Source organism: Pollicipes pollicipes, unplaced genomic scaffold, assembly GCF_011947565.3.
Source record: "Pollicipes pollicipes isolate AB1234 unplaced genomic scaffold, Ppol_2.1 Scaffold_3447;HRSCAF=4054_pilon_pilon_pilon, whole genome shotgun sequence".
NCBI classification, from domain to species: domain Eukaryota; kingdom Metazoa; phylum Arthropoda; class Thecostraca; order Pollicipedomorpha; family Pollicipedidae; genus Pollicipes; species Pollicipes pollicipes.
In genome coordinates, this window is record NW_023596297.1 from 6,948,590 (window position 1) to 6,975,288 (window position 26,699).

Genomic DNA, 26,699 nt, shown 5'->3' on the forward strand with positions numbered 1-26,699 from the left:
CCAGGGTCGGTCGAAACACTGCGTAGTGATAGAAAATGGATCCTACGCCTCTCTCCTGCAACCTTCCCTTCCCTGTTCCACGCTATTCAACAATGACAATGCACGAAGAAAACGTCTGGAAAATACGGTTCTCCATCCCATATTTTTCTGACGTCCCTTGACTACGCGGCAGGCGTAGAGGTACGTAAAAGTTTTTTCTGAGGGAGGGAAAGCTTGCCATTGTAAGGAGAAGCGGATCAGAGAATGCTGTTGGGTTCCTCTCAAAAGCTTTTAGCCCCGAGGTTGGCGTCGCACTGAGGGTGCATTGCCCTAGCGGGCAAGCGAAACGAAGGGCCACCGATGCTCTTTGAGGCGCGTGTTGTTACAGCCCATACCTTTTAAGCAGCTAGGACTTCAAAGGGTTTGTGTTCCACATGACACGCGGTACAAGGCAGTGCCATGTCACACATGGCAGGCAGTACAAGGAAGTTCATGGCCATACAGGGCAAGAACAACTTCGCGAATACAAAATAACTAACCAAAATAACTGAGAGATATTCTACCAATTGTGAAGTGTGACGCCCTCCAAGAAGCGAGCACCACGGCCCACCTCGGCCCGGACAGACGCGTTTGGAGCAGGGCCACACCACAGCCGAGCCATCAACTTTCATCACGCCGCTCGCCGCCGGTTACAGCTGGCTGGAGAAAGTTCCCAGGACACCGCCGCCATACGCCTCCATCTGCGCCGAGGGATGATTCACCCGGCTGCAGTGCCGCGGTTTAACGATCAAAGACCAAATCCGCGTGGCTTATTCCGCCGAGACGACTCCAAACCGGCCTCTGTCTGGCAAGTCCGGCCATGTTTTCCAAACAATGGCCGCCTATTGACAGCAATAACTGGCTGTAACCCACATGGCAGCAGCACGTACCCATGCAGATGTCTCGCTTGGTCGGCCCATCGAAGAGCTGCTTGCGTCCCATGGCGACGTTCCGCGGCCCTTCAGCAGGACAGTGTATCCGCGTATCTCGACGAGGACCGGCAGCGCCCCTCACCACACCCGCGCGCCACTGGAAGACTGAGCGCGGCCGCTGGTCCCCGCCTGGACGCCGCGAACTGCAAGCGAGCGAGCGGCCGAGCGACGCGACCAACGAGCGGCCGCCGCCGTCGTGACGTCACCAGAGGGCCCGCGGTCAGTCTCGCGGCGCGGCCGCTCCGTCTCTGACGCCGGCCGGGGGGCGCTCGGTGCGCGTGACTGTGGTGGCGCGGCTGTGTCTGCAGCTGTGGGCCGACACCTGCCGGCGGTGGACGGCGATGGCACGAGGCGGAAGCCGAGCGCGCGCACGCACTTGAGCGGATTTCGCGATATCGCTGGCAGAAAGCAGAGCGATGGTGGTTTTTTATCAAGAGAACTTATTAGAGATGTCACTTTCTAAGGTCTGCTGAGATGCTGACCTGATAACGCTGACCCAATACAACCTCAAAACCCGAGACTTCCCGGAATTTGGCCACTTTTGCGCCATCGATGTCAAAAGTAAAGAAGTGTTCAATTAGTACGGCCTCAGAAAACATCAATGAAGGATAAGTCCATTTCAGAATTGTTTTGCTTCCTCTTTTTCGGAGTCGAATCTTGTGACAAGGTGAGAATGGAAGATAATTCACAGGAAAAAGCAAATTAACCGGTTACGGCCAATCAAAATGCTGCCGTTTTTATTTCATGGAACGTGGCCTGACGCTCAAAAAGATGGTTTGAGGCAGAGCGGTGTGGCCTGACACGTACAAACGGAGAGGTCATGAACATTGTTTTCGTGTACACTGCCAGAATGTACCTTCTCATGGAAATGACAGTGAACTTGCGTGATGTTAACGGACATGCTGATAACTGGGAAGACGGTACAGTCAAAGCCTGGTTACTGGACGGGCCACCAGGAGTCCGTGTTACCTTTTTGATAACACGGCCAACGCTCGGACGGACGTTGGAAATTATCGATTCAACGCTTGGAAGCTTTCCCCTCGGTAAGAATTATTCGCAAGAATCGATCAAATACTGTGCAATATTTGTTTTCCACTCAGGATCCTGGTCCGTATCGATGTTTCACTCAGGATTCGCATCGTACAAAATGTGCTGAGTCCATTTATCAACACCCTTCAAGTGGAAGATATGCCAAGATATAGATAAGGTACAAGACATACTTTAAGACAATGAACATAAACCACCGAAATATGCTTAAAATAATCCCGTCCCGAAGTGTAATTCACCGTCCCGTTAGCCCAGCTGGTTACACATCGCCTGTTTTCCGATCCATCCACGCGTGGCGGGTAGTCTCGAGCCGCTTTAGGTGTTCGCTACGCGTCCCTGATTGGGACGGCCTGCGGCCGGTGGCACGAGACGCGTTACTGGTCAGGTAGTCTCAGATACCTGGCTGAACCGTGCCGAGCACTGAGACACGCTATTCTTCCGCAGCAAAATTTTGCCGTTGACCCGGAATTTTACGATCGGATGATGGAGTCAGGACTCACTCAATATGCGCTGCTCAGCGTGGGTGCTCATCCTAGAAAAACATCCAATCAGAAGGCTGAGGCTGAATCTTAAAAGAGATCATCGCCAAGCAAAAACTCATTGCATCATAACCCATTGCAAAAGGCACAATCCACGACCACTAAAAAAACAATCGTTTTCTGACAAATATTAAGACGAGTGTCTGTGCATTCCCGAGCAAATGTGTTTCAGCATGTGCGTTGTGCATGTCTTCTGATGGCCAGTCATGCGAACGTAGCTGTGCAAAAATTCCTTCTTTTCCCTAAGAACGCCTACCCGGAACACTGACTAAGCTGTCCCGATTGTGCCGTAAGGTTTAACAATACAACAGCGTCATCTTCGTGAAGAAGTCGTAGAAAGGCTGAACAAACAGACTGTGTCTCTATCTGAAGCTACCGTCCATGCTGCGACCTTCAAGACCTGAAGGTCTCCTTCAGATATGAGATAGGACGCTTATTGTTGACATTATCAATAGCGCAATGAACCACCTGCAGCATGTTAAGCTGTTGTGCATCATGGACTGCCAGACGTTCATCTGGTGCATCTTTCGTAGCCACGATTTGGCTGATCTGAAATTTCTGTTGACTGCTTCTGTCGCTGCTCGTGTTTTGTCATTGAATTGGCGATTATATGCTAGGACAGAAACAATTGCCAGACAAATATACTTACCACTGTTGAGTAAAACGTTGAATAACTTTATTCTGAGACAACCTGTATTTCGAAACTTCGAAAGGCTGCCGCATATTGCGATCCATTTTTTCCGCTGCTCGATCTGTGCTATCCCTGAAAACCCTTCCAACTTATGCAGACTCGCCTAACAAATCAGGAAGTGGGTATAAAACCATTATGTGCCTGCAGGGTACCACTTGAAACAAAAGGAGCATGACTATTGTGGACTGTTTAGATAGCTATGGTACCAACGGTCCAGAGAAAGCGCCTGCATTTCATTGGCCCAGTTTTCCCTTGTTTGCTAATATCCTGCGGGGAGTTTATGGGAGCATTGGGGGGCTCAAGTCAGCATTGGGGGAAGGGGACGGACTCAGGGCCCACAAAGGTATATAAAGTGACGCACGTGGCCCACATGCTCATAACACGTAATGGTTGATGACCCTCATGTCATGAGAACTGTTGTTAATGTGCCAGCCACCGCCTGCCACCGCCGAACCGCGGGCCGCTGGCAGAGCCGTTCCAGGCCAGACCATTGTAACAATCCATACTCGCCACAGTTGGTGTCAGTGCGTACAACTGAATCGGCCAACAATTGCCGCTGGGCCGCTGACACCGGCCAGCGTGTGTACCCCGGGAAACCGAGGACAGGGCGCCATGCGCTCCGAGCAACACCGCGTTCCGATTATGATTAAAGAGAGTACTCCACATTTGTATGGGGTTTTAGACCTAAACAGCTATATTGAAGACCTTTTAATTCATCCCACGGCTACGCCCTTTTAAAGATTTAAAACCCTTAGCCCCTGAGCTTATATGCTGCAAAGATGTGGGAGAGTAATGGTGGGAAAGCTTTTTCAGGCTCACCTTTGAATGCATGACGTCTTAATAACGTCATTTAGATCATGTCATTTCATGGTCCACGTGCCGATCAAGGCCAAGAAAAGTACAACTGTCGGGGCGCCCGTAAATGGCGTTAGTGAGCACGCTTTCCAGACATAACGGCCATTAATCGACTCTCAATCAATGTTGTGCAAGGTACGATAGCTTATCATACAATGACGCACTGAGGAGCACTTTTACCAAATAGAGAAACTGTTTTGTCTTGGGCAATCTTCTCCACTTAAAGCGTATCAACAGTTATTAGTGAATTTTTTCATCATAGCTGATTCAATGTCTTCAAATGTGGAGCATTTCCCATAATCGCAATAGTTGGCTCACCCATCTGCAATAAGTTTCGATTTATGATAACTGCAGCTGACTTATCACCTTACTTGACTCTGGACTCATGCATAGACCCTTCGCATGTTGCGGCAAATCTTCCCATTCAATTAACTGAAAGGACCCAACTTTGAAAGTATTGGGGCAAGCATCATATCTGATTCAATCAGCATACTTGTAACTATTTGCATGTTTTGCAGTGCAAAAGACTGCCCCAGACAACACAATTTCGCGTTTTCGTAAATATGCCTCTCAATGCATCGTCGTTTGGTTGCGTCATGGATCGTTTTTGTGGCGTCAGATTGGCTGTCAAACTGGCAGTGCAAAATTGCCACCATAGCGGACGGGCTGGCTCACTTGCAGTACTTCAAGTTCTTGAAAGGTGTCGTGCTAAGCGGTGCGTTGTTTGCAGAAACTAAAAACCGTTATGCGTTCATGTTTTGGCCCCTTCTCGTGATCCTGTTGCATATATGCCTGTGATTTGATATCCTTTACCTGCAGTCGCTTACTCAGCTATGGCGCTTTTCTTAGTCTTTTCGATTCCCGCACGCATTTCCGTCCTAGCTCAAGCCGCCGCCAAGTTCCTACACAATAGCACAAAATGTGATTCATGTTCGAAACTTGCATGTAACGCATCACTTTGGTCCAGAGCCAATTGAAACCCGCTGATGCCAGACATCGTGCTGACGTGCTCCAGGTACGAATGGCTTGATGATGAATTTCTAGTGGTCGCGAGTGCTACATGGCCAAGGTCGTCACAATATTCGTGAGACGTTCCTATGACGTCCTACAAGCTTGGGCGACGTCGGAATAGTCGGCACGAAATAGTCGGTACAAGTTCGCGAGCGTTAAGCTCAGGAACTAGAGGGTTTTAAATTCAATGAAGGATAAGGCTGCAAACTGCACTTAATGACTTTTAAAAGGCTGTTTTTGTTCAAAACCACATATAAATGTGCAGCACTTCCTTTGAAGGCAATTATCCACATTTAGAGATGACAGAGCAGACGTCAGATGTGATGAATTGTTTGGTTGCGTTATCGTACCCTGCACGACATGGATTGAGAGCCAATTAACGGACGTGCTATCTGGAAGTCGTGTTCACCAACGCCAGACATGATGGACTCGACAATTACATTTTGCTTGGCCTCGATCGCCGCGTGGCCAATGTAATGGCAGGATTCGACTGATGTTATTTTTGTCATTGATGCCTGAGCGACCTTGAAATAGTTACACGAGATAGTTACACATCTTCGCGGGCGTGTAGCTCAGAAACTAGAGAGGTTCAGATCTTAAAAAGAAGAGTAGGGCTGTGAACTGCAACGAATGATCTCCAAGATGGTTATTTCAGTTCGAAACCACATTGAAATGTGAAACACTCCCTTTAAGCCATATTGCCACACAAACGGCTTTTCAGACATTACTCTGCTACTCTGAAATCGTTTGGTGTCGTTGGATTAGAGCCGTTGACCACTGGCCATTCCGACGAGCTTCTTCGAGGTCCTCTGAACATGTCAGTCCACGTCCAGCCAAAAGCTTCGCAGCCTTCCGAACGTGTCATTCCACGCCCAGCCAGATTGTGCTGGCTGGGCGGAGCTTTCTGCTCATCCACTCGCCTGGCTCAGTCGCTCACTCTGAATTCCTGAACGCGATGGTCAATGCCGGTTTATCCGCCCGCAGTAAACGCGGGTAGGCCTGTGGTGAAATGGGGGTAATCGGGTGCATCATTGGTTATGCCCGGGATGCAGAGTGCCTGTTCCGTCACCGAAGAAATCTGTCACAGCTCTAATGGACTCTTGGAGCCAAATCTTCCTGAAAACATTGCAGCATAGCTTTACTAACGAAAAACCACACAAAATCAGGACAAATTAAATGCAATGCGTTGTAAACATCATGGACATTAAAACGGTCACCGTGCTCGTTTTGTGGAGCTTCATTCGTACCAAAGTTTCATCTGGTGGCCTTGCCAAAAGTCCCGGTGGTTAGGACGCTAGTCTCAGTTGCACGAGTTGCCGGCGCTGTGGGCTTAAGACCGATGAGCACGTCGGCCCGGGACAAACCCAGGCGTTACATGAACGAAGAAAGGCGAGAATACGTGTACTCGGCGGCCGGATTACGACCACAAATGGCACGGTCAAGATAAACCCAACGCTATTGCACGACATGCTGGGACAATACCAGTTTTGGAGAAAAGGCTTCTGCATGGTTTAACCCTCGCCCTGATCTGCTGTTTGTGATCACAACGTGGACTAATGGGGGGGGGGGGGGCTCTTCTTCTCCGTTGCCGTTTTCTTTTTTGAACTAGGAATGATAGAGCCTAGCAAAAAAAGTACCATTGTATTGACCTCATCTAGATCTCGCAATTGGTAAAAGATTTGTGCTGCTGAGTCCGCATCTGATGCCATTACGCCAGGTCGCTGGTGTAAATTTCCCATCAATATTTTCAGCTTCACATGCTTATGTCAGTGTCGCAGGCGAGGGAGGCACAGGGGGCAAATATCTCCCCCTTAGACGATTAAAGGCCCGATTGGAGGGCCCGAAGACTCCCAAAGGCCAGCTGGAGGTCGCAGTCAGGCCCCCCTAAATGTCAGCCAGAGGGCTCTTTGCACCTATCGGGGCCTCCTGGGTCGATAAGGGCCTACGTGTCAGTAAGGCACCACCAATACCGGGCAGTTGGCTCCATGTTGGTTTGGGGCTGAGCGGCCATTTCCCAAGCGGGGACAAAGCCCGGGCCAGCGATCTACAGTGGTCGGGCACCTGCGTCTGTCACGGGTCCACAATGACTACCAGGGGTCCTGTGTCGGCAGGTAGCCCCGACTCGGCCAGGGGCCCCGCCTGCGCCATTGTCGGCTGGAGGCCTGAAGAGTGACCCAATGGGCCTCTCAGGAACAAAGATTAAGGACCCGATTAAAAGGTTGAATGAAGTGTGCGAGGAGCCTGAAGGACTAGATATAGGTCATACTAAAGAGGGGCACATACTAAGGCAGGGGCCCGTCCGTTGAGATGTGACCTTAAATCTCAGTCAGATTGTCAGATCAGATCTTACATCGATTGGAAACCCCTGGAACAGTGCGGGCCTCTGTTTTGGCTAGAGACCCCCAGCACCAAACAGTGAGCTCCGTGCCGGTCTGAGCCCAGGGGACCCATTTCCCAAATACGAGCCAGGTCGAGGCCTGCGATCTGCAGTGTCGGGGTCCCTGAAACAATGAAGGGCCTCGGCAAGTATATTTGTGTCAATGTTTAAAGCACATAAAACATAAAAGGGCTATTCTGAGTGCGGAGTCGAGCCGTGATAAGGTTTAAGAGGTGAGACTTGTTCAAAAGGACACTCGTTGCAATAATGTTAAAAGACGCGAGTGATAAAGTACGGAATTCGGAAGGTAAAGTACTATAAAACTTACGATACTATACAGGAGGCCCCGCCTAATCGCCTCCCACCTCACGCGCGGGACAGCTAAACCAGTGTCCTGACGCATAGAGTGAGGGCAAAGAGAAGGGCTGGCCTACATCTGGGAGGCAAGGGCTTGCTGTTCGCCGGTAACACGTACTCCGTGAAGCAGGCTTATGGAGTGCTGTTGGTGGAGCTGACTGGCAGCAGGCCAGCCCAGTTCCGCACGCACGTCCGAGATATGATGAATATGCAACGGCCGCTGGCAACGCCAGCGCAAAGTTCAAGATCTTTTGCACGCATTGCTCGTGTCTTGACACCTAAAACGCTGCCCTAGCCATTCTAGTTCTGGAGCCGCGGCAGTTTTTGAGGAACTTTGCACGGTGGTCTACGGCCGGTGCGAGCGACGGGCGGAAGCCGAAGTTTTCGTTGACTGCCCGCGGCCGGGAGGCATCAGCAAATTAACGGAGCCATGCATCATAAAAAAATATATCTAGCACAGGGAGAAGTGGATCTCCTCTGGGATCTCCAACTTCCAAACGCCGTGTTAAATATTAGACGCCGCGTGTGAGGATGGAGGCGAGTAGACGACACCTCCTGTATAGTATCGTAAGCTTTGTAATACGCTACCTTCCGAATCCAGTACTTTATCGCTCGCGTCTTTTAAGATTGTAAATGGTATCTTTCAAAGCAAAGATATCATTTTGAAGATCTCGTCAATTCATAAATAATGTACGCAAATTGTTTCATCTCAGGTCAAATCTGAGGTTACCATAGGTCACGAAAGGTGAAAACGGTCGTTCCGACAAATGCATTTAAAACATTTGTTAGCACCTAAAGATGGATTTTGAAGGCATGCAAGTAAGCGTTAAGACTGTAGGAGTCCATTCCGACCATTTCTGTCCTTGCAGTCAGGTCAGAACAGGTTATCGTGCAAAATAGGTCCACCAATGGCCTATAGGGACGATGCTTTTCTTCACAGTGCGCTTTTGGTTAAGTTTATTTTACTAGCTGCTGCTGTGAGACAAAAGCGTTGCAGATACAAAAATGTAATTTTAAGGTGACCAAGAGGTCATCTGAGGTCAGCTTTCTTCAAATTTATAAAATGCCCAACTGCAAGAATTTATAAGTGCTAACCGGGTCTATGTGACCGGTGCAATGCTTTTCTGTGGTCAAAAATAGTATATTGTACATCTACAGGTACTCATGATTGCATAGCCGTTGTTAACGTTATACATAGTCCCTTCGACGTCTGGCAATGTATGTGTAACAAAATGATAGCAGGTACGCCGGTACATGAAATTACACGTCATAAGCTTCCCAAACACGATAAAAAGATAGTTACAAGCTTCGCACTCCCTCTTCTACCTCTCTGCTGCTGGCAACATAGGCCATTAACCTGGGATGACCTCGTATGACTTTGAATATTATCTCATGACATGTTGTGACCTCATCATCCATTAAAATGATATCACATGGTTTCGATGGAGTATTCGAGTTCCGCGTCCAAAATTACCTGATAAAACTGCCTGTTTTGAGCTTAGGATGTGTTTTCCAGACGATACCCATAGAGATAGGTCATGGCCTGGGCCAAGGTCATGTGCGCTGTGGCCATATGGTACCAGATGAATGTCAAATTGATAAATGAGCAAGTACCGAGAGTTTCGTGCGCTTCAAGCGTTCGTTTTGAACCTGTATGATATATATAAATATATATATATATATATATATATATATATATATATATATATATATATGTATATATATGTATATATATGCACATATATATGTATATAAGCGCTATATGCATATATACATATATGTATATATACATATATATATATATACATATATATGTGTGTGTATACATATATATAGTTATATGTATTATATGTATTATACTTATTCTTTACAGTACAGGGGTTACACGGAACGAGGCCCGGGGACGCAGCCCAGATCGCAGGGGATGCACGGGCACCCAGTACACCCGCCCGGCTGCGGGCCTTGTATTCCAGATTTAAGACAGCCGCAGCTCCGCATCGGAATGCTGTTGTGGGATGACCAGGCCGTTCGCTGGACTTTTTTAGGCCCCTTTGTGAAAAGGAGGGTTCCCGGCCTGGATCGAGAGGTCCCTCTATGTGTCCGTAAGGTCCTTTCTGGCACACGAACCCCTGTTTGCGGAAAGGGAGGGCGTTTGCTGTAGACCGAGAACCCCGTATTAACACGCGCTGAAGTGGGGGGGGGGGGGGGGCGGGGGGCAATTGGACCCCGAAGGATTTAAAAAAGGAATTTCCGAATCGCTGCAAGTTTTGCATAGCTGTAGACAGTCGAATAGCGAATCTTTTGATATTAAAATTTTAGATGCACCTTATAAGGTTGCGGACCTAAGGCAGTTCAAAGCCAGGCCATGAATTTAACGAAGGCGATTTCTTGGAAGTCGTTCAATCGATGCAACAACGGAGTGTAAGACAAGGCTACACATCTCTAAGGTATTTTCTTAGGCCCCACAACCATCGAATTAATAAATTTATTTGACCTAGGGTCAGGTATGACGGTCAGACCAAGGTTAAACCCGTTTTCCCCCGAGGGCTTGCTGTATGAGACAGCCTCTGGTGCTCAGTTTGAATTTATTAGTAACAACAAGCCCATTATGCATCTTCAATGGACATTTTACAGGTTAAATAGGTCACTAAACAAAAATGGCTCACGTCAACATCATTTTTCTAGACATACCACCTTGCGCGATCTTTGATGCTTTTCAAATGCAAAAAATCGAAGCAGTCGTGTATACTTTTGGCGACCATGACTTGCTAAGGCCAAACAAGGTCACTAACCTAAAATGAGCACCAGCAACCTTTTGCTTTAGAGCAAGTATCTACGTTCACGGCGGTTGCATGGGAAGGTCTGGAGGCACTTTGGATAGACACCAGTCTGGGGTTTGGCCTTGTTTGACAATATTTGGCGCAAAGATCATGACCCAGGAACTTTAAATTTTTACACAAGTGTGTTCGCATACAGGTTTACACACACTGTAAATTCAGTGTCTCTAGCCCTTAGTTTTTGGGACCTCAGGGGGTCAGATCACCCCTCCCCACCAAGCGAAAGATACTCAATCGGCTGACCCGGCGCATAAGGGGGATTCTTGGAAATGTGTTCCGTGCTGTCACCCCTCATCGTGTGCAAGTAAGCGCGTTGAAATATTCGCTGTGACGTCTGACTCGCCGCGGTACCCGACCAATCCGGCAGGATGAGAGGCAGGCGTCATCATAAACCTCAGTAGCATCGTAAAGCCCCAATGACGCACCACTCACTGCAAGGTCAGCAGCCTACGAGTCTAGCTTTCTGCTGGTTTGTTGTACGTAAGCTGACAGTGGGTAGTCTGCCGAGTCGTGTTGTGCAACATTAACTCGTTTTGTCATATCTTCTCCCAAATATCGATGGAGGGATCCATCAGTCTCTGGAAAAAGTGGACGTGGGCCATTTGCATGCATATCAGGGTTTACTGAACCCACCATTCGTATATCATGGCGGTTACTTTCGCATCTAGATTGGACTGAATTTTCGCACCTTGTAATGCGCTTGGCTTTTTTCCTGAAACGCGGTGTCCTCATAGATGTTTTACGATGCACCTAGCAGCTGAGGCTATGTGGCGTCGCCTGTCTCTCATTCTGACAAGAGGGGCAGGCGACAAAGATCTCCAGGAAATCAAATCCTATGCCTCTGGTGGCTCTGGTTTCCCCAAAGGCCTCAGGCGTCGTGGCTTCTTAGAATGAATGCGTGTTGCAGACTGCATAAACTACGCAGTAACTGCGCATTGGAAGACATTCGCGCAATAATAAACAACTAAAACCCATCCCAGACCGTAAAGGTGAGCGATCCAGCAACGGCAACATGTTAGAGCCTTTTATTTTATCCGTTCATAATATGTGAACACCGACTCGTGCATCCAATCCCCTAGCAGGCCTGAGCTGTCGCACATACCAGCAATGCATATAAATTATGTAATCGAGGTCATACAATATTGGTACATGGATGAAAACCACATTCCTAACATAAGCGCTGAAGAAAACACGGAACAGTGGAGCCTCATCAGGGGCAGCGCCCCACGCCGGTCCCGGATATGACTTCATCAGATACGTCTCGACACAAGGCGCGGCACAGCGCCGACACCACATCCCTCCGGTTTCCGTTCACAGTGGCCACTGATCAAACATACGGTCACGCCCCGCGCAAAACCACGTCTCGTCCAATCAGATCGGGCTACCGCTGAGTCAGGACGTGCGAACAGCCCAAATGCCGTCCACTGAGCCAGCCACCGCCACTGGACACTCGGGCCTGCACGGATAGCGCAGCGGGAGAGTCGACCCACACACTCGCACACACGCACGGCACCAAATGGGAGCGAGTCTCGACCACGTCACGTCACGCCACGTCACGTCACGTCACGTCACGCAGGGCGGTGCTGGGGCAGAGATTCAGAACGTCTCCCTGACACGGTCGGCAGCCCGCTCGACAGCGCCGCTGAGGCGGGCCGGCGCAGCGGGGCGCTCAGGAGACCCACATGTCGGGCTCCCTCAGCTGGGCGTGCAGGTGCTCCTGCCAGGCTCAGGAGGCCCACGACATGTCGAGCTCCCTCAGCTGGGCGTGCAGGTGCTGCTCCTTGGCTCAGGAGGCTCACGACATGTCGAGCTCCCTCAGATGGGCGTGCAGGCGCTGCTCCTTGGCTCAGGAGGCCCACGACATGTCGAGCTCCCTCAGCTGGGCGTGCAGGCACTCCTGCCTGGCTCAGGAGGCCTACGACATGTCGAGCTCCCTCAGCTGGGCGTGCAGGCGCTGCTCCTTGGCTCAGGAGGCGCACGACATGTCGAGCTCCCTCAGCTGAGCGTGCAGGCACTCCTGCCTGGCTCAGGAGGCCCACGACATGTCGAGCTCCCTCAGCTGGGCGTGCAGGCGCTGCTCCTTGGCTCAGGAGGCCCACATGTCGAGCTCCCTCAGATGGGCGTGCAGGCACTCCTGCTTGGCTCAGGAGGCCCACGACATGTCGAGCTCCCTCAGCTGGGCGTGTAGGCGCTCCTGCTTGGCTCGCCGAGCGTGGCAGAGCTGCAAGAGATACGGCACGGTGCTGTCATTCCCCTTCAGCACACGACCAAAGCGGACCTGCGGCCGGCAACCGTCCACGCAAGGTCGGCAGGACGATACAGGAGTACAGTACTGGGCGGAGCAGCTGTGGTACATTATTTCAAGAGGTCTGATAATGGCTTGAGGTCCGGCACAAGCTGTCCTCTCGTGATAAAAAGGGACACGGCATAGGTCTGTGTCATCGCTTAACACTCATATCTGTCGTAGTATTTTCTCACGGGCATAAGGCCTACCAAAGACTAATGTTAAATCAAAGTCGTAGACAGCTGCATCTAACTCTCCCAATACATACGCCATTACTTTTGCTGAAAGTCATCGTGTTGCGTTACAATAATTCTGCATTGTTTTGGCCCCGGCATCATCAGAATGCAACGTACTGTATAAAAAAGTTTAAATCCACCGGGGATACGACGGTTTTGAAGTCTACAGTGAATATTGAGTGTTTTTGCAGTTCCGAACGATCAATGACCTCGAGGACTTGTGATGCAATGCATTTTGGTACGATGTGACGCCGCTTACCATGACGTGCCGTGTATGGTACGCACAAACGGGCTCCATTGGCTTTACGCGGGAGACGGTAAATTTTTTACTCGCCAAAAAACGCCGACTGCCGGAAAAAATGGAGCTAATCTCTTCGTTACTATGCGCCACAGCGAGACGATATCAGCGCATTTACACTCGGAAAAAAACACGGGCAATCGCACTGGCGAAAGCGTCGGCCAACGCATGCGGTGTCGCGCGTGCGGTCATGCGAGCGCACCAACCAGGCACTTTTTTAGACGTCTGTCGGAATTGATTCCAGACCTCGACAATCTCAGCAGATAACCCAGTGATAACCAGCTGCACGATGCAGGCGTGCACACCGTCTGCGAATGACTCCTGCACAGCAGCGCTGTCCGATCCTCAGCGGCGTCAGCAATCGATCGGCAGGCTAACGATGTAACGTTTTTCGAGACCGATCTTGAATACATCACGCTGTCGCCTAAACAGAGCGAGGTGGAGACCCAAATGACGGCGTAAAACCCAATTTATGCTGACCACTATCCACCCACAGAGTATTTGTGTTTCGCAGAACTTTGGCCGCGATTTCCTAACATGTAAACCGCTGACACTCCGCAGATTTCGCCGGTGCATGAAGCCGCGCCGGTCCGGAGGCCCGCCGCCGACTGTGAATCAGCTGTGCAGTCACATGTTTCTGCCGAGGGTCCTCCGTGAGGCACGTACAACTACACAGGCGAAGGCCCTCCGTTAGGCACGTACAACTACAAAGGCGAAGATCCTCCGTGAGGCACGTGCAACTACACAATAGAGGCTCCTCCGTGAGGCAAGTACAGCTACACAGGCGAGTTAACGGGCTTTTGGCAGCCAGGGGCGTAGCAAAACGGAACCAAAACAATGCGACTGAGACAGCAGTAGGTAATCGTACTGCCATACATTTGCGCTCGTATGTGCACGTGGCTGTGGCCTTACGAGCGTTATGCGAAATTTGGCAATTGTCTCGTATATAGATATGAAGCTGCAGCCAGAACCACCAAGTTTGGTTCCAGGTAGCCGTTTTCTGAACATCTCGAGGCTGCCAGAGATATACCGTTATTGTAGATTCCCGAGCACCCGAACGCCAATGAAATTCTCGAGTATAAATTCGAATCGGAATGTAAGCCGCAAAACTTCACATCACATAGCAGAAATGGGGTTTTTCTGTCCCCCAGCCCCAGCCATCTCGCGGGGGAAGGCAGACGTGCTTCTCCATCAGATACCTGATATCACCATGGACAGTCGTGATCAGCGTCAGCAAGGAAGCGTTCAGTTGACATCAGTCATATAAATCGTGACATCACAGCTGGCGTTAAGAGGCACCGAGCTATTTGAACGCGCTCGGGCCGTATCGCCTCCACAAAAATGGTTCCCGCTTGCGCACTTTTACACGCAAGAGTTTTGAAATATAAATGGATCATAACGCGCATCACAGTGCATCCAATCAGCGATGTCGCTATCACCGTCGCCTTTCTCAGTATGGCACACCCGCGCACTCGAGTACTGTCGCATAGCCTGAACTCGCCTGCCTACCAATAATGTAGATTCCGAAAATATATTTCCCTGAGTGGATTTTTGTCATAACTGACATTTGGAAGATGTGGACTAACAGTATGCAAAAGCACCGTTACTAACGCTCTTTAGACTGAGGCTTTGAAAAAGCGCACAAATAAACACTTGCGAACGCTCAGTGTTCACTCAGCATATATATTGATTCCGACAGGGACACATACATTATATTTCAGCTTGATTTACAACATAAAATCAGAGATTGCATACAACCTAACTTTAAGATAATTAATTTCTCGAGATACTTTCCACAAAACATGACCCCTGCTCCTTTGAGCATGTTGTGGTACGATTGGTATCCTCGAGAATCAGTCAGATTTCAAGGGTAACAAATCTAGGAGATTCAGCGGGTTCAAGCTCAGATGTGGGCACTCAGGCTCAACTAGCCGCTCGAAAGGGTCTGATTGATGCGTCAACTGATAGCCCCGCCACTTGTGGCTATCAAGTCGCTCAATGACCTTGTCACTGCAACAGCGGCCTTGCCGGACTAGCGCTTCTGCGATGCGGGACGCGACAGCCGCGTGGAACAGCAGACCAGACAGAGACAGCGGAGGCCGGGGCAACGCCCAACAATCACCACGCACTGCCACCACCGACCTGAAATCCCGCAGCCGCCCTGCGCCGCGTCTGCTGGGATGCCACGACACCAGCGTCCACAAAACCGCGCGACACAGGCAGCCAGTCATCGGCCGCGCTATATGAACTCGTCCTCGCCTTGACGTGAACAATACCTAGTACCATATGCTATTAGAATCCTAGCAATCTTGAGCAGAGCCTTGCTGAATGTAATGCTCTGTTTCCTAACAGGAATCCACTGGCCGGCACAGAGCGCGGCTAAAAGCGCAATATTTTCCACTTGCCTGCATTTTTATGTGACTTTCCAAGCTCGCAGTTCTTCTCGAAATAACTTGATGACGGCCGTCCAATACACTGCGATACGGTTAACTCTTATTCAGCACGGCCATGCAGGGAAAAGTGGGCAGTGCGAGTATTGTGGAATGTACAGCTTGCCCCATCTGCTGCTAGACCCCACCCCGCTCCACAAAGAAGCCCACGGTCACCGTACGGTCTTGGCATCAGGGACAGCGCCTTCCCGAAGGGATGCGTCTTCTGTCCTTAGTTAAAGGAAGCTAGTTCACTACTGAGGAACGTGTCCAGTCACGAGACTGGACACGTTCAACAGGGCATGGACACGTCCAACAGGACATGCCCAACGTCACTGAAACACTTCTGGAACAGCTGAACGCTAACGCCGTCATCATAAGTGGATTTTGATAATTTCATAAATGACACGATGTACCAGAGATAACCAACCAACCAGGGACACACGCAACGAGCAGCTAGCAGCTCGTGGCAGTCTGACCGGTACATCCTGTGATGTCCGTGGGACGCTCGTTGCCCTGGACGCCTTCACTCCCACAAAATGGCGGTTTCAGGCGTCCGGGCTCGCATTGGGAAAAGCAGCACCCTACTTCATGCTGCCTGTGATGGGATAAAGGCATCCCCACATGCCAGAACGGCCAGCCTTAGCTATCCGATGCCCGCAATCATCTCCGCAGTCACGTCTGATAGCGGCGCTCATCTGCTTACTCAGGGTTTTATAGCGCGGGAGGTCGCAGTCAGCCCGGGCTTGACGACGGCGGGCCCTGCGGCACCGTCGGCCCTGTGCGACATAGACGGCGCACACGGATGCGTCCAATCGGCGCAACAGCGCCTTAATTAAATATAGATCAAAAAGTGAGTTATCTTAACCTGGCAGGGAAACAGATTATCTCTTTTATCGGAAGTCGCAGGAAGGAGCACACAGGAGCCAACTGCACGGAAATGCGCATTGATTACGGTGGTCGAAGTAATTTTTTTCAAAGGCAAAAGAAACACTCGGTTAAGTGGAACCGAGGCCACAACACGGGCCCTACGGGATGACTGGTCAGCTGTCGTTTTTTAGATCGCCACTTTCAGAATAACTTGCCTACAGGGTCTACACATATCCATGCATAAACACACGCACACGCACACGCACACGCACACGCACACGCACGCACACACACACACACACACACACACACACACACACACACACCACACACACACACACACACACACACACACACACACACACACACACATATATATATATATATATACATATATATATATATACATATATATATATATATATATATATATATATATATACATACATATACATATACATACACACACATATATATATATATATATATATACATTTAATTTGAAGTTTTAACCTATATCAAATTTCTGACCTCTCATGTCTATATACCAGTATTAATGAATCATGGTGGCACCTATGTTGCATGATCCTGACAGCCGACGGTTTGTTTACAGTCACCTCTGGCTAGCTCTTTGGGTCAGCTAAAGTTCTGCTTGCATTTGGCTTTGGCCAGCTGAGGAAACTCGGAAGATCATTTTATAAATATGCAGCCTACAGAAAATGGTAAAAAATGAGGAAGCTATGGTTGCCAGAATTTATACCTAAGAATGGATTATGACAAGATTTGTGTGAGAAACGAGTTTGAAGTTGTCACAAATATTTCAGTTCACAAAGTCAGCTGACTTCTTGCTGACATATCTCGGTCACGACTGCTACTGAGCACCTCCGAGACGGAGAACCACATCAGGACCTCGACATTGTCTTGATCCATGCTCCCGGCGCCACCCTGTTCTTTTCAGACAGCGTGACAGGACAGCTCGCGACTTGGGCTTAATCTTTAGAGCTCCATAAATATGGGGAATGGGATGGCACCGTGCGACCCACGACACAGCACATCAGTGGCACTGTTCACAGGAATCATGTCACCTGGTGGGTTAGATAGCCTATACGTAGGATGCATTATGTTGCATGAGTGAAGCCCGTGCGTCACGAGCATGCCCTTCAGTCGGAGCCCGTTTGACCCAAGCGTGATGTTCACCTCACCGAGATCGTGATCACCCGCCAGTGACACTGCCTGGACCATCCGGCAGTTACATACTGAGCTTGATGATCAAGGTCGTCTATGTCATCTCCGATCCGACGAAGCTAGTTTGTTGGATGTGTATAAAAGGCTAATGTCGCACACCGCTTTGCGGTAGCACGGATTTCAACCTAAATGTTTTCTAGCCCCAAAGGCGGCGCCAATAACCACAGGGACACATCCGCATCCTCTCGGAAAAGAGCTTGAACTTGGCCTGCAACGACGGGGCTGCTATACCCGACGACAGTTAGCAATCGTAGAGGGACGCTAGTTGACAGCCACATCTCGCTTCTTGTTAATATGTCTGACACTGATACAGCTCAGGAAGTGCCACACGAAGATCTGGGCGCCTCGGCTTGAGAGATCGAATAATGACTTGGCATATTAGCGATTCATTGTGGACGAACCCAGCTTCCGGCCCTCTCCACCTGGCACCGCCCCTGCTACCGCTGGCACGGGAGCGTCTCCCTCGACAGGCACGGCCCGGAGTTGGAGGGTCTGGTGCTGGGTGAGCGTAAGCTGGTCGCGTGGCCCACCCACGGCCAGGCACAAGATCGAGTAAAAGGTCAAGGTCACCTCGCCCATCGGCCGCTGTTCATACTAGGCGGTCGAATGTCATGGGTCAGGGACCGCCACGGCAACAGCCATTAACGCACCAGCAATGGACGATCACAAAATGAGTTTCAAAAGCCCTCGGGTGAGCCTGTCGTAAATTCAGGAACACTTGGATCAGCAATCTTGGACGAGGCAGATCGCAAGATTTATTGTTCCTATTTGTTACGTGAACTGCAGATGGTCGCTAACGTGAGAAATTGACCACTCCGGGGTGATGAACAGATTCCAGCTGCCGTATGATTCAAAGGCTCCCAACATTTGCCACGCAACTCCGGCCACACACGCGGTCGCCAAATGGAGGTGGGTTTCGATGCGGGAGAGGGGGAGGGTTGGGGGGGGGGGGGGGTTGGAGAGCCATGAGCACGTCCCGCCGCCAACGCTTAGCTAAGTTTCAGATAGAATACTTCTACTGGGTAACCATACTTTTTCAAGGATGTTTTCCCCTAACCTTATCCCTATGCTGACTTGAACTTACTCGTCCCACCCAATTAAAGCTTTGTGCACCCTCCTGCACACCACCCCATTCACAAACACCCCACACTGCAGCACCCGACCTCGCTGCATCATCTAGTGCTGCCCCTTCCGCCCCGCCCATCACGCACCGTCCTCTGCTGCATGAACTGGCGCACGAAGCCGTCCACGTCGAGCGAGCGGTCCGCCAGCTGGTCGGCCAGCCGGTCGCTACACTCGTCAGCCTCGGCAGCGGAGATCTGCAGCAGGCGCGCCAGGTGCGCCGGCGCGTACCGCTCCGTCAGCTGGCCGTGGCGCCGCTCGGCCGCCTCGAACCGACCCAGCTCGGCGCGCACCGCCTCGCGCCCGGCCGCCGCCGCCCTCTGCCGCTCGGCCAGCTCCGGCGCCGCCGACAGAGCCTCACCTGGGCGAGGGGCAACGGCCAACAGGTCAGACGCAGTCCCCGACAGCAGCATTTGTTGACAGGCGTCCATAACATGCAGAGATGTTAGCTGGGCGATAAAATCAAGAACGTAAATGGTGAGGATTGTGAGTTGCGTTAACGAGTGATTAAGCCAAATGCATGGTTTCTGTACACTGAGCGGCTTCGTTTAAATCGCTCTGTCTGCAATGGCAGCATTCGTATTTCCAGGTGCGCATTGTATTGCGAGTGGTTCGTAGATCATTTAACTATATTTTGTTACAGAGCATTGTACATGTACATGTATATGCATTTTTCAGTACACAAGCGCAACTTGCCCTGGGAAAACCCACCGGTTGCCTGAACCACTAGCTGTATCCCTGCCGAGTGACTTCTCCACAGTAAATCACTCACGAGCCACAAGGCGTAAGTTTTCAGGAATACTCGAGAAGTGTTTTTTCACGGCTTCAAAAGCGGCCACGACATCCAACACCCACCGGCAAGTCGTTCCACCCTGTCCATGGCCGTCTGCAGGTCGGCCAGCAGCGGCTTGACGGGAGGCAGCGACTCGACCAGCTGCTCCAGCCGGTCGTCGTCCTCCAGCAACTCCTCCAGCTCCTCCTGACTCAGGCACGCCAGCTCCGGGAAATCTGACAACAGCGGCACGAACTCAGGTGGCTGCCGGCGTAACAGGCAGAGCCGTGGTCTCCCCCGACTTGCACAAAGTACGGCTTGTGAGGACATGCTGCTCAAAGGAATAAGCAGTAAACTACTTGCTCATAAACAAGAACTTTGCAAGGGATTAATTAACTGCTTTCAGCAAAATAGCAATGAATCCAGGTGCTCCAGGCCCTCTCCAGAGCTCCTTGAGCATCATATGCACTGGTGTATTTTCAACTAACATGTAGTCTGCGTTGGACTGCATTCAAACATCCCAAAATGATGGTAGAGATCAGCTATAATTCACAAAAAGGAATCCTTAAAGGTCCAAACAAATTATATATATATATATATATATATATATATATATATATATATATATATCAGGCCCTGACCGCAACACACTGTACACTGTATCGAACCCGCACACGGCTCACCCTGTCGTACCAGGCTTCGGCAGCAACGCATTGAACACTGCCGCGACACACAAGCACACACAAAGCCTGTGGCGCACCTTGCTCGGGCTGCGGCACGCTGGGCCCGGCGGCCGGGTACAGGCCGGGCGAGAAGCCCGGCGAGGCGGCCGCCGCCGTGCCGCCGCTCAGCTTCCTCTCCAGCTCGTGCACGATGTTCTGCACCAGCTGGCCCAGGTCGCAGTGTTTCGTATACTGCGACACAGAGGTTAGCCGTCAGTCAGCAGCGGCGCACGCACGGGGCAGCGGCGCACGCACGGGGCAGCGGCGCACGCACGGGGCAGCGGCACACGCACGGGGCAGGCGGCATCACGCACGGGGCAAGCGGCACAGGCAGCGGACCGCACGGGGCAGCGGCACAGCACGGCACGGGGCAGCACGGGGCGGCACAGCAACCGTGGGCAGCGGCACACGCACAGGGCAGCGGCGCACGCACGGGGGCAGCGGCTGCGATCCGGGGCTGAAGGCCACGCGTCAATGAATGCCGTGAATGAGTCGCGCGGCATTGTGAAATATTGCCGAAGCTTTAAGCGTTCTCTAGCCGTTTTGGGTCTAAGATCGGCTTCCGTCTAAATCCGGTGATACAACGGCTATTGAAACAGAACAATTTGATTCGAGGGAAGCGGAATAAGTCGCTAGTCAACTAGAGGGCAATACTCAATGTCCGAACCAATCAACAACCACGGACTCGAATCGTTTTCACGTTGACCCCCCCCCCCCCCCCCCTCCCAACACCAGGTGGCCTCGCTACTACACATGCCGAGTAAAACAAAAAGAAACTGGTCAGCAGTGTTCCCGCATGCACCCGTGGCGTTCCGAGACCATGCCACTTCACATGTCAAGCTCCAACACGCAGCTCAGCGTTGAGCGTGCCAGCACGCGTCACGCGAGAGCCGGGCGGAAGTTGCTTACATTGACGATGCCCGGCGCAGCGACCACCTGCTGCGCGGCGTCCAGCCAGGGGTGCCGCACGGGCGGCCGCACCTGCAGCAGCGGCCGCTCGTCCGGGTAGCCCGGCGGCAGGAACACGTTCACGCTGTACGCGGCGCCGTCCACCGAGAAGTCGACCCGGTACTCCTGGTCCCGTGTCACCTCCGTCACACTGCGGACGCAATACGGTCAGGGACATGCTCACCAGCTAGTGACGCGGTACTTCTGGTCCCGCGTCACCTCCGTCACACTGCAGACGCAATACGGTCAGGGACATGCCCACCAGCTAATGACGCGGTACTTCTGGTCCCGCGTCACCTCCGTCACACTGCAGACGCAATACAGTCAGGGCCATGCCCACCAGCTAATGACCCAGTGCTCCTGGTCCCGCGTCACCTCCGTCACACTGCAGACGCAATATGGTCAGGGACATGCCCACCAGCTAATGACCCAGTGCTCCTGGTCCCGCGTCACCTCCGTCACACTGCACACGCAATAAAGTCAGGGACATGCCCACCAGCTAATAATACTTCCACCATTCTTCAGTGAGATGCACACCCATCCTTACCACATCCCACACAGTAAAAACCTGTAAATGTGTCTCTAATACTATTCCTGCAGTGCACATTGGAATGCTAACATGCAGGCAAATTCTCAACACCATGGTTGAGTGCAGACAACATTGTGGAATTAAAAATTCAATGAAATGGTTCCTTCAACATGGATTGACTTCCTTTCTCCAGCTTTTGCTAGAACAGAGCAATACAGAGAAGATAAGGGGAACATCACTGAAAGCTATGTGACTGCTGAAATGTAACCTATTTTTCAATGAAAAATCATATCACCCACTCTTTGTTGTAGATCCGCAATGTTTTTATCTGCTTGCTTCTGGAAACATCAGGAGAGTCTCTTCCAAATATACTCTTGAACATGTTGTGCCTGGAGGAAAACAAAAGCCTGATCACAATCACACCCCAGAATCATTTCCAAGATGTATTTTCTGCATGGTAAGGAGCCTTTTGCTCACATTTGAACTGCTCATTTGTCACAATGTCAAACAAACCAGAAACATCTGTGACAAAGCCACAAAAAAATGTGCTGCTATGGGTACACAGAGGCTTGGCCACATGATAAGCATTGCATCATCAATTTTCCATAATTAAACTTACACATTATTAATATCTTACATGGATATGACTTACAATACCACACCACATAAAAAATGCTTAGCTGACTCATGTTTCCATACCTACATCACCCATTCAGTCTCCGTAACTAGAGCCATTGTCCAACTTCCTGTATTATGTGGCATTTAAGGTGATTTGTTCTTGAAACTTGCATGCCATGCACAGCATTGCTTTATAGCTAATTGAATTTCATTTATGCAAAAAATCTGCTGATGTACACCAGACACAAAAAATTCAATGATTCTTTTATCTTGGCCTCATGCACCATGTGGCCAATGGGATGGCAGTATCCATATCATGTCTCTAGGGCATCATGCATAGGTCTGAATGACCTACAAATGGTTATGATATGATCTGAAGTGATGACTATAATGGTCATGATGCAACTTCTGCAGAAATTCCTGGGGCTCATAAGAGGTTGAATGAGTAAAGACAATGCTAGAGGCCAGAACAGTGCATCTTAGCATGTCAAAACACCCACATGCAAATAAACTATACCGCACATGTGCTGGAGTGGGGCAGAGCTCAGTGAACACTGATTTCCAGATAAGGGCTTCTATGGCTAGAGGTGGTACATTTCCTTAGCCTCACCATATAGCAAGAATATCAAGTGAAGCACATTGCAATATTCATTTGAAATGGCACGTATGCACTTCCTACCCCTGAAAATAAGAAAGGCTTGAAAAAGACAACGCATTGATACATAACTAAACAACCCAAAACAGTGCGTAAGGTGCATAAGCACTAGCCCACCCGGGGGAAAGAGAAACATTTGAAGGCATACTTCAACATAAAGCATCACAACCATTGTGATGCCTCCAGGGTTTATGGAGGGTGTGAAGTCTGCTGTGAAGCCAACCAAAGTTCTGAGGTGTCAACGGTGCAGGCCCCATACTTCCTAAAACGGTCCGAATTAACAGAATCAAGCACAAAACTCATTAAAGATTGACATCAGCAGACGCACAAGGCATTCCTTAACACCTCGAGCAGATTGATTTGGCTCGACGTGTCTCATAATGATAAAAAAATAGCGTTTCACTTAACACCCCAACTCACCCATTCCCCCTCCGACGTAAACCTTAACGCGTCCCTTGCGCGATACTCGATCTACCGGAATAAATATGCACACGGTTTTTCAAGATACGGCTGTCTGTTGCGGTACAGCTGTCGATCCACCTACTATTCTGATCTTACGGTGACGTCATAAACCCAAAAAACCATCGCCAACCCTGTGATAGTTCCGGCAGGGACGGCACGGTCCAAACAAGGCCGCACTGGACAGAGCTGGAGATCGCTTTCGGAAAGTGGGGACCCAGGATCCAGGGGCCCCGGGCCATTGGGAGCCGAGTTAATCATACAAGGGGCCAGGTCCTCCCTCCCATTTAAGAGCATCTCAGTTTTAGGCCACTTCATTTCGAGAATGGCTCACTAGATGGCTGGAGACCCCGGGGGTCTCCACCAGTCCGGTAGTGGTGGTGCCTGAACTACACAGAGGTCCTCACCGATTCAGAGAACGTTCTGATGGGCGCAAAAGGGTCACTGAATGGTATTCGGGAGTCCAGCCCTGTGGTCTCAAATTGGGCCCCTAATCATTGGTCCCGAGGGGTCCTTTGGGCCCTTTTTCGGGCCCCCTTGAACACTGTCCCTGCCTGACCCGAGGCCCTGGCCGCCACAGGACCCACTGGTAAGCACTTTGACCCCAGATCAACGCAGTGCTCCTCATTGTTTCAGAGCCCCCGACAAATGTAAACCTCTGTCGCGTCCCTGCTTGGGAAATACATCCGCAGCGTCAGAAGAGACTTTAAAGAGACTTTAAAAGACCAGATATTTCTAAGTGACGATGAAGGCAGTGTGCCCCTGGTGGTCATAAAGAGCCTGCTGAACTGCCAGAGAGATCCGAATTTGCCACTTAGGGCCAGGTATTGATCCTCAAGAGAGAGTGAGAGTGAGAGTGAGAGAGAGAGAGAGAGAGAGAGAGAGAGAGAGAGAGAGAGAGAGAGAGAGAGAGAGAGAGAGAGAGAGAGAGAGAGAGAGAGAGAGAGAGAGAGAGAGAGAGAGAGGAGAGAGAGAGAGAGAGAGAGAGAGAGAGAGAGAGAGAGCAATTTGTTACTGTCTGGACTGGACAGTCTGAGTCAGGCCAGCATTTTCTAGTCCCTTCCGCTTCTGTTCTTAATCCTTCTGACTCTGTTATGTCTGTCCCGTTCCTTTTGGTCACGTTCCTGGCCGTCCGATCCCGTCTCGTGGCGTCAGAGCCTGCCTCATCCTTTCAGACCGGTCCAGGTCCAGTCCGGAGACCGGTCCCAGGTCTCCTCTGGTTCTGTCCGATCCCATCGGGTCTCGTCTAGTGCCATCTGGCTCCATCCAGTCTCATCTGGTCCTATCAGATCTCGTCCGGTTCCAGAGGATCCGGCCTGGTCTGTTTCTGCGCTGTCCCGTCCGGTTTTATCTGGAGTAGTCTCATCCGGCTCGGTCCGGCTTCGTCTGTTTCTGTGTGGTCTCGTTCCGTCCCGCCCAGTTCCATTCGGTCACCGCGTACCTGCTAGAGACTGCATGTGTGACGGGACGTGCCCAGGTGTCACCATGGACTTGCCGGGGGTGGACCACCGAACTCGCGTGACGCGCTTCCAGCTGTCGCCAGATGGATGGGGGTTTTATTACGTCATCATTCAGTCAGCTGTTATTCAGTGCCGTATTTCGTACCAGTTTTGTGCCCATGTTGGTCTGCTGTGGGACGGCTATGGAACGTGTGCAGATGAGAGTTCGGGCGTGATATTTGGTCGGGAAGCCGCGTACTTTGCCTAGTGTGCTCTGTGAGCATCGTGACAAAATATTTGTAGCAAAACAGGTGTAAAAACTTATACGCCACGAATGCGTCCCGAGTACAGTGCTTTCACTGCTTTCAACGTGCATTAGGCTAGGAATGATGTCTCTTTCGTGCATCCAAAGGGCTATGACTTGTAGAGGTAAGACGTTGTAAGGTACCGATGTCAGCCTGCACCATGTCCTGATATGTTTATCTGAATCCTTACAGCTATTGTATTTATTTCGCTGTCTGGTCTGTTTTCTGCATTGAGAGTCATAGGTAAAGGTTGGGTGAAAAGTGTGCACCAGAGCCAATTTTGAAGTTTTGAAGTTGATCCTTTCCATGATGATGATGGCATAAATGTTCACCATTCAGGAAAGATGGGGACAGGGTAAGGAACAATGAAAACCACCACACTGCCCTGTTCCTATGCCTGCATCATAATTGATCAGGCTGCTGTGGGTTTTAATTGAGTGCTTGGTCACTTAAAGTAGTGGGTATGGCATAAAACTACACAGCATAGTGGTACAGTGGAAAGACAAGTAACTTTCTATATGAGCTATTATGCCAGGGAACTGACAGGCCAGATGTGACATCCATGCTTTATTAAAAGGCAAATAATTGAATAATGAGCACAGCCTGTGATGTCCTGCATAATAATCAGAAAATAAATTTTGTTTCCAGAAAGGGTTACATTTGAGGTGTTGTCATTGGAAAGCTGGTAAATGAGCACCTATAAATCAGCCTCTCCAGTGAAATATCCAAAACAGGTTATATGAAATAAAATCTTGTCTGATAATGTGACACAGCCATATACATGAATAACTATTATGACAAGAAATTGATGAAGAACTTCTGGTCACCTTGAGCATGGTAGATGATAAATGAATTATTTACAGGTGATCTTATCTCACATAAGAAAAATATAGTACCAAAACAAAAATCAGGGCCAGTATATGGCTGTGTGAAGGAAAGAGCTAAAAATAATTTTAAGATGTGAGGAAAGCCAACCACATTTTAGGTCTTGTACCAGAAAACTCTGTCAAGTGCTCTGGCAATGGTTAAAAGGATTTTTATAGATCTTATTATAGAAGGATTTATTGATACTGTGACTGACCAGGTGTGAGTCCAGGAACCACC

The 26,699-nt window shown here is 50.2% G+C and overlaps 2 protein-coding genes and 1 long non-coding RNA gene across 3 annotated transcripts in view; all 3 read right to left on the minus strand.

The window, feature by feature from the left end:
• Nucleotides 1-1,065, minus strand: part of LOC119091556 (uncharacterized) — an 86,600-nt gene extending 85,535 nt beyond the window's left edge. The window contains exon 1 of the mRNA XM_037214366.1: nt 909-1,065. Within this exon, the coding sequence (XP_037070261.1) occupies nt 909-960 (52 nt within the window). The 5' untranslated portion in view covers nt 961-1,065. The remainder of the gene's footprint in view (nt 1-908) is intronic.
• A 10,608-nt stretch (nt 1,066-11,673) lies between these two features.
• On the minus strand, nt 11,674-19,382 carry LOC119091804 (uncharacterized). The gene is made up of 2 exons (XR_005093439.1): nt 19,238-19,382; nt 11,674-12,885 (listed from the first exon to the last, which is right to left on the minus strand). It is a non-coding gene; the product is annotated as an uncharacterized LOC119091804 (long non-coding RNA).
• A 583-nt stretch (nt 19,383-19,965) lies between these two features.
• LOC119091557 (vacuolar protein sorting-associated protein 37A) lies at nt 19,966-22,501 on the minus strand. Its single transcript, XM_037214367.1, has 4 exons — nt 22,419-22,501; nt 21,552-21,741; nt 20,681-20,834; nt 19,966-20,156 (listed from the first exon to the last, which is right to left on the minus strand). The coding sequence occupies exons 1-4, from the start codon at nt 22,499-22,501 to the stop codon at nt 19,966-19,968; spliced, it is 618 nt and encodes a 205-aa protein (XP_037070262.1).
• Between the last annotated feature and the right edge of the window lie 4,198 nt (nt 22,502-26,699).

Bases quoted from the DNA above. Each gene is read 5' to 3' on its own strand.
- LOC119091557 (XM_037214367.1), bottom strand. From the start codon at position 22,501: ATGTTCAAGAGTATATTTGGAAGAGACTCTCCTGATGTTTCCAGAAGC. The intron at 20,835-21,551 runs GTAAGCAACTTC...TCTGTGTCGCAG, and splicing joins CTGCGCCGGGCATCGTCAAT to TATACGAAACACTGCGACCT. The intron at 20,157-20,680 runs GTGCGCCACAGG...CGCTGTTGTCAG, and splicing joins CGTGCCGCAGCCCGAGCAAG to ATTTCCCGGAGCTGGCGTGC.